General features: G+C 40.2%; 1 protein-coding gene across 4 annotated transcripts in view; it reads right to left on the reverse strand.

The window, feature by feature from the left end:
- Positions 1-14,621, reverse strand: part of LOC134346787 (dachshund homolog 1-like) — a 586,859-nt gene that overhangs the window by 43,150 nt on the left and 529,088 nt on the right. For all 4 annotated transcript variants that reach the window (XM_063048437.1, XM_063048436.1, XM_063048439.1 and 1 more), the window contains 3 exons: positions 6,141-6,288; positions 5,333-5,476; positions 3,633-3,701 (listed from right to left, as the gene is read on the reverse strand). In XM_063048437.1, coding sequence (XP_062904507.1) covers positions 3,633-3,701; positions 5,333-5,476; positions 6,141-6,288 — 361 coding nt within the window. The remainder of the gene's footprint in view (positions 1-3,632; positions 3,702-5,332; positions 5,477-6,140; positions 6,289-14,621) is intronic.

The raw sequence follows: 14,621 nt of genomic DNA on the forward strand, positions 1-14,621 counted from the left end.
GGTGTTGACAGCTTCAAATTCTCTGTATTAGCTAAATAACTGTTAAAGATGTATATTGTGTATGTATCAGATAATGTAGTCATGTTTGTAATTTTTACCTCCCGGTAAAAATCCTTAAAGGGGGGAAGTGTTACGAGAATACACATAAAATTAAGATGTTTGCTGGCCTGGGCTAGCATCAGTGGCATCAGCAGTTGGTCTGCCACCTGCCCTCAGGGGAAGGAGAGATAAGGAACAATGGAGCAGCGTCTGGAGATGTGTAATGAAGGGATGTGGGAGGAAGAGCTGTCTGGAGCGGCTCCCCCCTTTGAACCCTGAACTGTTTGAAGTGATGGACAGGCGATACCCCAGCAGGGGGATAAAAAGGGACAGGTTCGCTAAGACAGACACACACGCCACCCGAGGTAACGAGACCCTGGAAGCGGTGCGCTTCTCACGAGTGGGTGAGAAGTCCCAGACAACGACAAGGGTGGAAAGGTACGATCAGCGGGAACCCGGTGTGTGTCCGCCCTTGCCTGGGTGCCGGGTTCACTGCAGAGGATCGACCGCATCTGGAGGAGGGGTCACAGTCGGTGACCTCAGGTGACATCACCAAGGACCCGCCCAAATGCTGTTTGTGAGCCATCTCGCTGGTCTGTGAGTGAAGCTGTGCTGAATGATGAGTTGTTCCTATTCTATGTCTCTCTTCCCCCACGTTGTCCACCGCCATGGCAACGATTACTGCGAACTGAACTACTAAACTGGACTGAACTTTGAGTCATTTTGAAATTGGTCATTTGCCCCTAGACAACGATAGAGCTTGATTGATGCTGTTATCTTAATTCTGTGCACATGTGTGGTTATCATTGTTGAATTGTTGCATTTATTATCCTTTCGATTACTGTGTTGCTTGTTTCTTTAATAAAACTTTCTTAGTTCTAGTACTCCAGACTCCAACTGAGTGATCCATTTCTGCTGGTTTGGCAACCCAGTTACGGGGTACGTAACACTGCTCAAACACGAGAAAATCTGTAGATGCTGGAAATTCAAGCAACACACACAAAATGCTGGTGGAACACAGCAGGCCAGGTAAAATCTATTGGAAGAGATCTTCAGTCCTGACAAAGGGTCTCAGCCCGAAATGTTGACTGTACGTTTTCTTGGCCTGCTGTGTTTGACCAGCATTTTGTGTGTGTTGCTATTCATTATACCTGTATTGATTTACCTGATCAAGTACTGATTTGTCTACCTGCATTGTACTTTTTCTGTAATTCTACCATTCCACTCTGCATTTTTATTATATATTTTCTTGTACTACCTCAATATGCTTATGTTTTGCAATTGTCTACATGGTACATTACTCATAAAGTATGCAAAATAAAGTTTTCACTGTATCTTGATGTATTTGACAATAATAAACTATTAACTGGGCTACTTACTTTAAGGAAACCAAATAGTGGGACCACTGACAGAGCTAATTTAGGAAATATACCAGAACTATGAAGAACACCAACTACAATCTACGGAACAGGAACCACATTAAAGTAAGTGTAAAAAGTGAAAATATATCTGGTGATCAAAACTCTCTGTAAGTGGGGGAGGAAAGCAAACAGAATGAAGAAAGCAGCTCAGATACTCAGCAGGTCGTGAAGCATCAGAGGAAAGGGAGGTATATGTCATTTCACACTATTGTGTTCCTGCAGGAATGGGACAACTGACATATTTCAGGATAAGGAGAGGCCTGTCATTCCAACAATCTGCAGATATTGCATGATGGATTAAGTCACTGAATACAGCAATTAATAAATTATCAAGGAAGATGAAACTTAATAAGATACTTTTCAGTTATTTCAGAATTGGAAATGGGTTCAGGAAGAGAGAGAGAGAGAGAGAGAGAGAGAGAGAGTGTGTGTGTGTGTGTGTGTGTGTGTGTGTGTGTGTGTGTGTGTGTGTGTGCAGCTACCATGGGAGTATTGCCTTGGAGAAAAGGAAGTTAAGTACTGACATGATAGAAGAATATACCGTAATATTGTGAGAGGCATTGATAGCCAAAGTCTGTTTCCGATGATAGGGGGTGCCTAAAACTAAAGCGCACAGGTTTAATTGGAGGGGGAGGAGATTCAAAGGAGATCTGAGGGATAAAAACAAAATGCAGTTGGTATCTGAAATGAACTGCCACAGGAAGTGATAGAGTCAAGAACGGGATTTAAGAGGCATCTAGGGACGTACTTGAATGAGCAAGGCAAAGAGGGAAGTTGAATTAATGCAGGTAAGCAGGATTAGTAATGACATGAAGGGAATGGGCTGAAACACCTCTATGCAACTCTAAGAATCTCCGTGACATAATGAAGAAGCCACAGTCTCATTTCTACATGCCCAACAAAGTATCTTTGAAGCTGATCATTCTTGCAATACAGAGACATGTGGTATAGCAAGCTCCCATGAGTATTGTCATGTAACCAGAGTGGATAGTGACCAGCAGAGTAAGGAAAACATGTTTCATTTTCTTCTTTGGATTCTGCCATGGGTTATTTTTTTGGGGTGAGACTGAGGAAATGCACAGTGCAATCTGCTTCACAGAAGAATTACCAAAAAAGATTAGCTGTCTAACCTCTCGGAGATAGGAGTGGAGGTAGGCCAAGTGCTTGAACAAAAAGATAAAATTCAACTGCGGAAGGAATGATAGCGAGGAAATTTGAGCATCAAGGGCTATGTTAATTGCAAGTAAAGCTGTCACTGGTAAAGTGATTAACTTTGGTTTTGATCAACTGACCAGAATTGGGAGAGTAGAGATCTTGTGAAAGATTACAGAGACTTATGGAGTTAAAGATCTGAAGAGATGATTTTGCTGAACAGGATATGCTTTGAGTGGAATGTACGCCAAGAGTGGCCCTCTCTTCTCTCTCAGGCAGAGGTAAAGGAACTCTTTTGAAGAGAGGAGTCCTTCCTGGTAAAGTAGTCACTATAGATTACTGTATCACCAAATAATAGAGATCTGATCATCCAGCTATTTTTCAGTGGGAGCTTGATGGCTATCACATTTCTTTCATTTCAAGTGCATTTAGAAATAAATTTCATTATCCAGAAGGGAATTTGTGATGTCCTGGGACTGCAAAAACCTGAAATCACAGTTAAGTTTATTTTGACAGTCAATGTGTTGCTACTAGTGCATCAGCGAATGAATTAGAATTTGGACATGACATATGAATTCTGACAAATCTTCTCTTTTAAAGCAGTCAAATTCAAACTCAAATTACATAGCAAAGAGTTCAGTTAGGGAAGTCAGAAACCTCTTCCCGTAAAAGTAATTTCTCTAGAATATTGTTGTGATAGTTTAGAGACATTATGGTATTAGATCAATATCAGATACTGAACATGGCATGGTTACCAAGTTTGATTGACAGGGAAATTACCCATTGGTTACACACACTTAATACTGAATTAGTGACTTTTGAAGGCATTAGCGACTTTTAACAGCAAATATTTTGATTTTGGGTCAACTTGTACTCTGTCTAAGCACGCTGACTAGGATTGACCTTGCCAGAACTTGCTTTAACAAAACTGCACTGGAATCCTGTATGCTTGAATTACAAGGGAAAGCAAAGCGGACTGGGTAGCGGGGAACTAGATTTATTGTTGTTGCCAGCAAGTACCTTGTATTGTCCTTTCAGCATCTGTTCGCCCAGTGCTGCGATCAGCCTCCAGCTCCTGGGTCACTGAATCTATCAAAAGCAGATCAGAATACTCAGATCAGTTTTTAAACTAGAACTTGTACAAAATACCCTCCCATTATTCAGTTTACTTTGAGATAGTGAAGCCAGACAGTTGTTATTAAAGTGGTAAACACAGGAGATTCTGTAGATTTTGGAAATCAAGAGTAACCCACACAATATGCTAAAGGAACTCAGGTGGTCAGGCAGCATCTCTGGAAAGGAATAAACAGTCAACTTGTTTATTCCTTTTTATAGCTACTGCCTGATCTTCAGAATTCCTCTAGCATTTTATGTGGGTTAGAATTATTAAAGTCGCACATGTTCCAAAATGCAATGTCCTATAATGCCTTGTTGTTCCTTCTCTCAATAAGGCTACTCCACCAGGCATACAAAATTAAGAAGGATATAGATAGGGTAAATGCAAGCTGGCCTTTTTCACTGAGGTTGGATGGGACTACAACCAGAGGTTGTGGCTTAAGAGTGAAAGGTGAGAAGCTTATGGGGAAATGTCTTCACTCAGAGGGTTGTGAGAGCATGGAATGAGCTGCCAGCACAAGTGGTCCACACAAGCTCTACTTCATCTGTTAAGAAAAGTTTGGATAGGTGGGATAGTAGGGATATGGAGAGCTATGGCCCTGGTGCAAGTCGATGAGAGTAGGCAGCTTAAATGGTTTTGGCATGGACTGGATGGGCCTTCGGTCTGTTTCTGTGCTGTACTTCTCTATGACTCGATGGCTCGTTATCAAAATACTGCAATACTGATATCGTCCATATATTTTACACCTTCAAAATGGGAAGAATGGGGAGGAGTAAATAAGGGGCAATTCAAACAAAAGTTAAGGCCATCATGCATTATTGTTACTTATCTAAAGAATGGATAAACAGTGTACTTTAAAGGAGACCCAAGAAACTGCAAGTGCTGGAATCTGTAGCAACAATCTGCTGGGGGATCTCAACAGGTTGAGCAGCATCTGTGAGGGGAGAAGGAACTGTCAATCTTTTGGGTCAGAACAATACATCAGGACTGATGGCACAGTCAGACCCAGATGGTTAGCAGTTCCTCTCTCCCCCACAGATGCTGCTTGACCCATTGAGTTCTGAATTCCTCAGCAGGTTGTTTGTTCCTCTCTATTATAATGGACATTTTAAAGGAGGAAAGAGGCATAGAAAGAAATGAAGACCTTTAGGGTAGGAATGCTGGATCAAAGGGTCTTTGTGAATTAAGGGCACAGTGGCCAGTGGTGGAAAGAGTAAGCAAACTGTGAAATTATCAAATGACTTTAATTAGAGAAGAAAAGTATCAGAAATTGGGAAGATTATAGAAAGCTAAGAATAGAAAGAGGTTTGAGAAAAAGGACACATTTTAAGCAGAAGTATTATTTAAGAACCAACTAAAGCTCAGATACAAAATAGGTACACAAAATAGTGTGAGTCTGCAGTCCGTATGAAACATTTGAGACCAGTTGAAGTTTACAGAGAAGAGAACAATGGAGAACGTTTGGGAATGGGTTGGATGGGTAACACCAAAAGAACAAATAGTAGTGGCTATGTTAATCAGGCCTCCATTGGAGCAAAGTTTACCAGAGATTGGTAGGGTTGAAGAATCTACCCAGGAACATTAGACTGAGTTCAGCTCCTACCGTTCATGCCTCTGAGGTTGTCCGCAGAGGCAGCTTGTTTTAATGTCTGCTCAGCTTGTTCTCGTCGCTTGGTCTCAAATTCAAGAGCTTCTTGCAATTTCCTCTTTGCTTTCTTCTCTTTCTTTAACCGCTTCTGGATTATTGCTGGAAGAGTGACACAAATCAGTCTGAGGTAATTTTTTATGATATGCCCGCAATGGGCTCCTGAACAAGTTAGTCACCTGCTGGGCACTGGTTTGTACTGCTTTATCATTGCAATGTGGAAGTCAAGAATGAGCCAGCAGACAGAATCTGGCCCAGTTGATTATCTAATTTAATCACCACTAAGTATAGTAGGTGACGCCATCACTTTAGGTTTAGGGTGCACATGACTAGCCACATAACTTCACGTCGGCCAAAGCGTATGTAGTACTGCTCAACCTTCATGAGCTTGAGAGGAAAGGTGGTTTCAGCCAAAGTGATTTGTTTCAATTAATTGTAATGATTGAATTCATTTCTATCACAAGAGATATTTTAACTGATTTTCTTTAACTTTTGAAATAACTTGTGGTAAATATTTAACTCCTTTGTTTATACATGCCTGGTTATCAAGGACATTTAAACTCGGCAGAAATTCCTTTGACATTTAAGTTGTGAAAGACAGTTTATGGGCAAGAGTCTCAGTGCTGGCTGACCATCCAATATGGAAGATGGTCACAGTAGTGAAGAACATTTGTAATAGAACAGTGACCAAGTAGAGCAGCTCACTCTTGTGCTGGGTTTTATTCCTTTGTCACAAGTGCAAAAACGAAATCTTTCCACAACCTACCTCTGTTTTTCTGCTCAACGGCTAACTGCTTCTCCAAGCTTTCCCTCATCTCCCGCTCCCTGAACAGTTCCATCTTTAACTCCGTCTTTTCAAGTTGCACTTGCTTTTCCTGGGCCCTGGCATTGTCGATGGCAACCTTCAGTAGACCCTATCAACACAAAATTAGACAACTAGTAACAAATTATTCAAAACTATTGTGGTAAAACCTGAAGGCTAACCAAAGTATATTCAACGTAGATCTTCTTCCATTGAGTTCTAGTCGATAAAAGAAATATTTTTACAAACATAACTTCAGGTCTATCCAAATGACTTTACAGGCAATGAAATATTTCTTTTGAAGCAATGCCACTGGTGCAATGATTGAAATACATGTGTTGATATATACTTAACTGCAAATGATAATTAAGACACAAAAGAATGCAAATACTGAAATCCAGAGCAACCCACAAAATTCTGTACGAATTCAATGGGTGAGTCAGCATCTGTGGAGGGAAATAGACAATCAACATTTCAAGTCCAGTTCAATAGTCTCAACCTGAAACAGTGACTGTCCATTCCCCTCTACAGATGCTGCCTGACCAGTTGAGTACCTCTGGCATTTTGTGTATTGCTGCAAATGATAGTGACCAGATCTTTGTGATGTCAACAATGCGCAATGGTGGAGCGTGTTTAAATTACTTGAACAGCAGGAGTCTGGATTTAAATCCAACCAATTAAATTCAAATAATAATCTGTAATCTCAGCTAATCTTATTTATGATGGCCACAAAAATGACTGGATTGTTGGTTCAATACTGGATCACCAGAGAATTCAGTGAAGAAAGCTTATCATCCTTAAGTGGACTGGACTCCAGACCTACCAATGCGACTGATGCTTAAATGCCCTCTGAAATGACTTAGCAAGCCCATCAATCCAAGGGCAATTAAGCGTGGACAATAAACACTTGTCAAATAAACTGATGCCCAGATCCTTAAAGGTAAATATTAAAAGTGGTCTAAAACGTTGCCCAGGATTCCAGGCAGAAATCTGCTATTCAACATTGGGAAGTTTTAGAGTTATACTGTCTTTAAATCATAGAGATACAGCTTCAGAACAGGTCCTTTAATGCACCCCTCCACTCCCCCATGATTGAACATTAGACTCCCACTTACACTAATCATACATTAATGCTATTTAAAAAAAAATTCTCCCCACATTGAGGTAATCAGGAATAAGGCATGTCAGTGGTTCTACTCCATTAGGAAGTTAAGGAGATATAGACTCTTGCAAATTGCTACAGATGTGTGGTGGAGAACATTCTGATTGGTTGCGACACAGCCTGCAATGGAAGCTCCAATGCATAGGATTGCAAGAGGCTACAGCGTGTACAGGCTCAGTCAGCTCAATCACGGACATAATCCACTCCACCACTGAGGACAGCTCTAAGAGACAGTGCCCCAAGTTAGACGTGATAGAGAAGCTCAGATGGTATTTTGCCTCCCGGGTGCCAAGGTCATGGATGTCTCAGACTGGGTCTACAGCATTCCGAAGGTGGAGGGGGAGCAATCAGAAGTCCTGGTACACATCGGCAACAATGACATAGCAAGGAAAAGTGAGGAAACCCTGAAGAGAGAACTTAGGGAGCTAGGCAAAAAACTGAAAGCAGGGCTGCAGGAGAGCAATCTCTGGATTGCTGCCTATGCCACATGCTAGTGAGGGTAAGAAAAAGATGATTTGGCAGATGAATGCAAGGCTTAGAAACTGATGCAGGGGGCAGGATTTCAGATTTCTGTATCACTGGGATCTCTTCTGGGGAAGGTACCACCTGTACCAAAGGGACGGGTTACACTTGAACATGAGGGGCAAAAATATGCTTGAGGGCAGGTTTGCTAGACCTGTTGCGTAGGGTTTAAACTATTTTGGCAGGTGGATTGGAACTGGAGTGAAAGGTCTGTTGGTTACTAGCAGAGGCAGCTGCAGTGAGACTGTCAGGAAGCACAGGCAGGTGATAGGGCAAAATTGCAGTCAGTGGGAGGAGTTGTAGTGTAAAAGAGGAACAAAATTGAAAAGGGTGAATACAGGACAGAAGGTGTTATTATTTGAATGCATGCCACATAGGGAATAAGGTAGATGATCTTGTAGCAAATTTAGAGATTAGCAGGTATGACATTGTGAATATCACTGAGTCATGGCAAAAAGACGATTGTAGTTGGGAGCCTAATATCCAAGGATACACATTGCATCGAAAGGACAGGCAGGTAGGCAGAGAAGGTGGTGTTGATTTGTTGGTAAAAACTGAAATAAAATACAGTACTGTACTTAGAAGGAGTAAGTTATATACAGACCTCAGAACAGTAGCCAGGATGATACACATTACAATGGGAGATAGAAAAGGCACCTCAAAAGGGAAAGTTACAATCATGGCATATTTCAATATACACAAGCTTTTCACAGCAGCTTGTGGCTGAGCCCACTAGGGAGATAAACTAATCTGGATTGGATGTTGTGTAATGAACCTGATTGGCTGCTGGTGACCAATAGTGCTCCGCAGAGGTCAGTGTTGGGACTGCTTCTTTTTCACATTGTATATCAATGACATGGATGAAGTAATTGATGGCTTTGTGGCTAAGTTTGCAGACAATATGAAGATAGGTTGAAGAAGAGGTAGTGCTGAGGAAGCAGAGAGGCTACATAAGGACTTAGACAGACTAGGAGAATGGGCAATGAAGTGGGCAATCGAATAGTGTCAAGAAATGTATGGTCATGCACTTCGGTTGAAGGAAGAAAAGCATAGACTATTTTCAAAATGGAGGAATTTCAAAAATCTGAAGTGCAAAAGACTTGGGAGTCCTCTTGCAGGATTCCCTAAAGGTTAATTTGCAGGATGAGTCAGTGATGAGAAAGGCAAATGCAATGTTAGCATTCATTTTGAGAGGACTAGAATATAAAAGCAAGTACATATATAATGTTGAGACTTTATAAGGCACTGGAGAGACCTGACTTGGAATATTGAGAGCAGTTTTGGGCACCTTATTTAATAAAGGGTGTGCTGACATTGCAGAGGGTTCAGAGGAGTTTCATGAGAATGATTCCAGGAATAGTAGTCTTATTGTATGAGGCCTGATTGATGGCTCAAGGCGTTTGCTTGCTGGAAATTAGAAGAATGAGGGGGGATCTTATTGAAACCTATTGAATGTTGAAAGGCCTAGGTAGAGTAGATGTGGAGCTGAAGTTTCCTATGGTGAAGGAGTCTAGTACCAGAGAGCACAGCCTCAGAATAGAGGGATATCTACTTAGAACAGAGAGCATGAGGAATTTCTTAAGCCAGGTAGGGGTGAATCTATGGAATTTGTTGTCGCGGGTGGCTGTGGAGGCCAGGTCGTTGGGTGTATTTAGGGTGGAAGGTGATAGGTTGCTGATTAGTCGGGACATGAAAGGTTACGTGGAGAAGGCAGGAGAATGGAGTTGAGAGGGAAATGGATCATCCACTATGAAATGGCGGAGCAGGATCAATGGGCCAAATAGCCTAATTCTGCTGTCTGTCTTATGGTGGCGTTCATCATTAAGGACCCTCAACCCTCACCATCCAGGACATGTTCCCTTCTCAATACTCGCATCAGCGAGGAGACACAGAAGACTGAAGACCCACAATCAATTATTCAGAAACAACGTATTCCTCTGTTATCAGATGTCTGAAAGTTTTGTCAACACTTCCTTCTTTTCTGCGCTCTATTTATTTTGTAACTTTTGGTAATTTTATGTGTTTGCACTGTGATAATAAATGTGATTCTTATTCATTCCCATCAATCCCCCAGATTCTATTACTTACATATGTACTAGGGAGAATTTCCTAGTACATATCTAAGTGTTGTCTGGTCCTACCAACTCACATCTCTTTGGTATGTGGGTGGAAATCCAACAAATCAAAGGTCATAGGAAGAAGATGGTAACGCCACACAGACAACACCTGTGATCAGGATTGTGAATAATTCTGGGCCCCTATCTACGAAAGAATGTGCTGTCATTGGAAAGGGTCAAGAGGAGGGTTAAAGAACGATCCCAGGAATGAAAGGATTAATGCTTGAGGAGTGTTTGATGGCTCTGGGCCTGTACTCATTGGAATTTAAGAATGAGAGGAAATCTTATAGAAACATATAAATTTAATAAACAGATAGATAAGATAGAGGCAGGAAAGTTGTTTCTACTGGTAGATGAGACTAGAACTAAGGGATATAGCCTCTAGATTCTGGAGAATAGGTTTAGGACAGAGATGAGGAACTGCATTTCCCAGAGAGTGGTGAATCTGCCCAATGAAGCAGTGGAGGCTACCTCAGTAAGTATATTTAAGACAAGGTTGGATAGATTTTTACATAGGTTGGAACTAAAGATTATGGGGAAAAGACAGGTAGGTGGAGATCAGTCTATGGCCAGATCAACTATGATCTTATTGAGTGGCGGAGCAGGCTCGACAGGCCAGATGGTCTACTCCTGCTCCTATTTCTTATGTTCTCATGTTCTTAATTTAGAAGAATAAGTGGCAGGGGGCATGATATCTCACTAAAACCTACCGAATATTGAAAGCCTTAGATAAAGTGGACTTTCCGAGAATGTTTCCAATAGCAGGAGAGTCTAGGACCAGAAGGCACTGTCTCAGAATAGAGGGACATTCATTTAGAACAGAGATGAGGAGGAATTTCTTTAGCCAGAGAGTGGTGAATCTGTGGTATTTATTGCCTTCAATGGCTGTGGAGGCCAAGTCATTGGACATATTTAAGGCAGAGGTTGATATATACTCATTTAGTAAGCACATCAAAGTTCATAGTCATAGTCATAGTCATACTTTATTGATCCCGGGGGAAATTGGTTTTTGTTACAGTTGCACCATAAATAATAAATAGTAATAGAAATAGTAATAGTAATAGTATGGGGAGGAGGCAGGAGAATGGGGCTGAGAGAGAAAATAAATCAGCCATGTTGAATAATGGAGCAGACTCGATGGGCAGGATGGCATAATTCTGTTCCTATGTCTTATGGTCTTAAGAACCTGCAATAGATGGTTCTATTAGATGTATCACTGTGCTGCTTTATGGCAACCTGTGAGGGCAAGAACAATCAGAAAGTCACCTCCTATAGTCCTGCACTTCTTTACTACTACACTAAGTTGTGTCCTAAATTTCAGAATTCAGAACATCTGAAACAAGATAGCATCACAATAAAATAACATAGCATAACAAGGGGAATTATTTGTGGTAGTTTAACTATTTTCTACGCTGCTCAAATCATATCATAAAGCTAAACTGAATTAAAGGACAAATTCACTGCCCTGTTTTTCAAGGAAAAATATATTGCTTGTCTTTCTCTTAAACAATTGGGAAAATATTAGCTGATGTGCAAAAGTAAATGTAACATAGAATACAAGTCTCAGTCAAATATTCCCAAATAGCAACAATAATTTCTTCCTTTGGGTTAAATTGTGAATACTATACCTTTTGACATCATCTTTTCTCAATTCTGAGGTCCTGATTTAAAAAATGTAGGAATCACTTCTTGATTGATCTCACATTCAGTCACCAACAAATCCAGTATGGAATTCAGAATAAACCTTTACTCAATTACTGAGAACAAATTTTACTCAATAGAATATTGGCAATTCCAAAGGCTCCGGGTAATCTAGCTTGCAGATCACTTTCATTCAGTTTGTAAGGGTGACCCTAATCTTCCAGTTACTGGTCACTTTCATTCTCTCTCACCTTCTTCTCAGACTTTGGTCTCCTACACTGTTACATTGAAATTCAGCATAAGAATGGAGTTCAGCCCCTCTTCTCCTCATATAACACACGACAATGACTTCAAAACATTTTAGATAGTCAGACATTATAGCCTTTTTGTAATTTCACGTATTCAGTTTTCCCTTCAGCTCTTCTCGTGTTTTAGGTTTTTATTCATCTCTTCTTATACTCAAGTTCTGCAGATAACATGTTATTAAATCAGTGAACTTAAACATCCTCTTTCAGTTGCACTAAACTCACTTCAATGTCTCCTGATCTCCATTTGATCACCAACATTCTACTTTGTTTTACCTTCCCCTTTCTAATGTTTTTTTTCCCTTTTTATGAATCTTAAAACTGGGCTTTCTTTACTATTTCCCATTATTAAGGCCATCAGCATGAAACATTAAATAAAGTAGAAAATGGTAGAAAAAAATTTGTTGATCGGGCTACATCTGTAGAAAGAGAAACATATGTTTCAGCACATTTGGATGTGTGTGCAGATTTTCATGGCTTCTGAAATTGCCAGGTCAGATCTATTTATGTCAGGAAAATATCGTCTTTAATATTTTAATAAAAGGAACTAGCTAGTTCAATATGTTCCAGGTTCCACTGAGACTGTTCATTGGCCCCTGTGGTGTGGAGCACCTGTTCGAAATTAGGTGGGTACTGTATTAAGGTCTAAATTGCAATTTAAATCATTATTTGTCTGGTTTAACTTTTATTATGCTTGTGTATATGTTTGTATAATCACCTGCTTGTCTATAAATTTTCAATGGATTTTGAAGGTTTTTTTGTTTGTAAGCCTGAAATGTCACAGCAATGTAAGTAAAGATAGTCCTTATTGTTCACAGATTGTTCCTGTTATCTCACCAGCTTAAACTAGTTTGCGGCATAAATAGAGAACATGGGGTCTCCAGCCCTCTGTTACTTCGATTACTACTCGTTACCTCTTTTCTTGCATTGCTTGCTGGTTCTTTCTGACTGGTACTATGCTGAAAGGCTAATAAAATGGATATAACCATAAAACTTGAGTCTCATTCTTGATTTCTGAAGAACCTACTGGACAACGTCATCTCCAGATCTCACAGTATGGACAAAAGTAAGAAATGACATGAATTTTGATGTCATTAGTCATCCCAGTTGTATAGTTGATAGAGCTCCTACTCCTCAGCTTTGGGGACCCAGTTTCAATCCTGGACTTATGTGCTCTCTGTGTGGAGTTTGCACATTCTGCCTGTGTTTCCTCTGGAGGTTCTGTTCTCCTCTCAAAACCTAAACGTGTGTTGGCTGGTATGTTACATGATCACTTCTATTTCCTCATATGTAGTTCGGTGGTAGTTCAAGTTCAAGTCAATTTTATTGTCATTTAGCTATATACATGTATATTGTCAAATAAGACAGTGATTCTCTGGACCAGGGTGTTAAGCACAAGGGGTAAAAATCCAATTTCAGATTTCAAATTAGTTTATTGTCATTTACACCAGGGTGCAATGAAATTCCTCGAATGTGTGAAGCTCACAGTTGATGGTCATCTGGGTGGAATAGTTTACAGAAAGAATTAATGTGAAATGGGCTATGAGCTGGCAGAGAATGGGCTGAAATGGTGTCCTTCTCTGAGATAAGGAAATATGGTATTACTATGGTATTTGATATAAGCCTGATGAGAAGAAATCATAAGATGTTTAGTGTAGAACCAAAACCGATGGAGGAACACAATGGACCAAGCAACATCTTTGGAGGGATATAGACAGTCAACTTTTCAGGTTGAGGCTCTTCATCTGGGTTGGCTGACAGAGCTTTGAGTATGGGCTGTGAATATATTGATATGTTGGGCCCATGACAGATCCACCGAGATGTTGACACACAGGAGCTTAAAGCTGCTCAATCTTTCCATCACTGGCCCCTCAATGAGGACTGGTGCGTGTTCTCCCAACTTCTCCTTCCTGAAAACCACAATCAATTTCTTAGTCTTGGGATTTCAATGGATTTTGGGAGTGAAGCATCCAGCCAATACTACATGTGCATTTAGTACCTATATCTGAGGACGAAACACCAACCTAACAACAGTGTCTTTGAAGTCCAGATGAAGGGCTTCAAACTAAAACAGTAATTATCCATTTCCCTCCATTGATCCTACCTGACCAACATTCTTCTTCCAACATTTTTGTGCTGCTTTTTGAAGCACATTTGCATGTCAGGTAACAAAACTGGTCCAACATAATTCAAAAGGTTTTAGGGGTAGTAAAGCCAGAACATCCAGGGTGATGGTTTACTTAGATTATGACAAAAATATTGTTTAAAGGTGGACTCTAACAAACTGAGAGCCTAGAGTTAATCACCACTTTCAGTAAGTGAACTCCCATAAAAATAGGTGCAAAATAAACATATAAAATCTTCAACGTTTTGTGAAATTCTGAAAATATTTTATGAAAACACTAAATAACCAGAGTGACTAAAAAATTCAAGGTAAATTATTGTCAGGAATTAGAGCAGTAACTCAACTGAGAAAATAATGTTTGCTGCACATTGCATTGTAAATAACCCCGCAGTAATAAGATGCAGGAAAGGTTAATGTAAGATTTAATAAAGGTGTTAAAAATTATCATGGACTTTGATCGAGTTGATAGGGATAAATTGTTTCCACTCGTGATGGACTCAGTAACCAGAGGACACAGATTTATAATAATTGCCAGAACAAGCAGAAGGGAAGATTATTTTTTAAAGCAGTAAA

The sequence above is a fragment of the Mobula hypostoma genome, chromosome 5, assembly GCF_963921235.1.
Source record: "Mobula hypostoma chromosome 5, sMobHyp1.1, whole genome shotgun sequence".
Classification (NCBI taxonomy): domain Eukaryota; kingdom Metazoa; phylum Chordata; class Chondrichthyes; order Myliobatiformes; family Myliobatidae; genus Mobula; species Mobula hypostoma.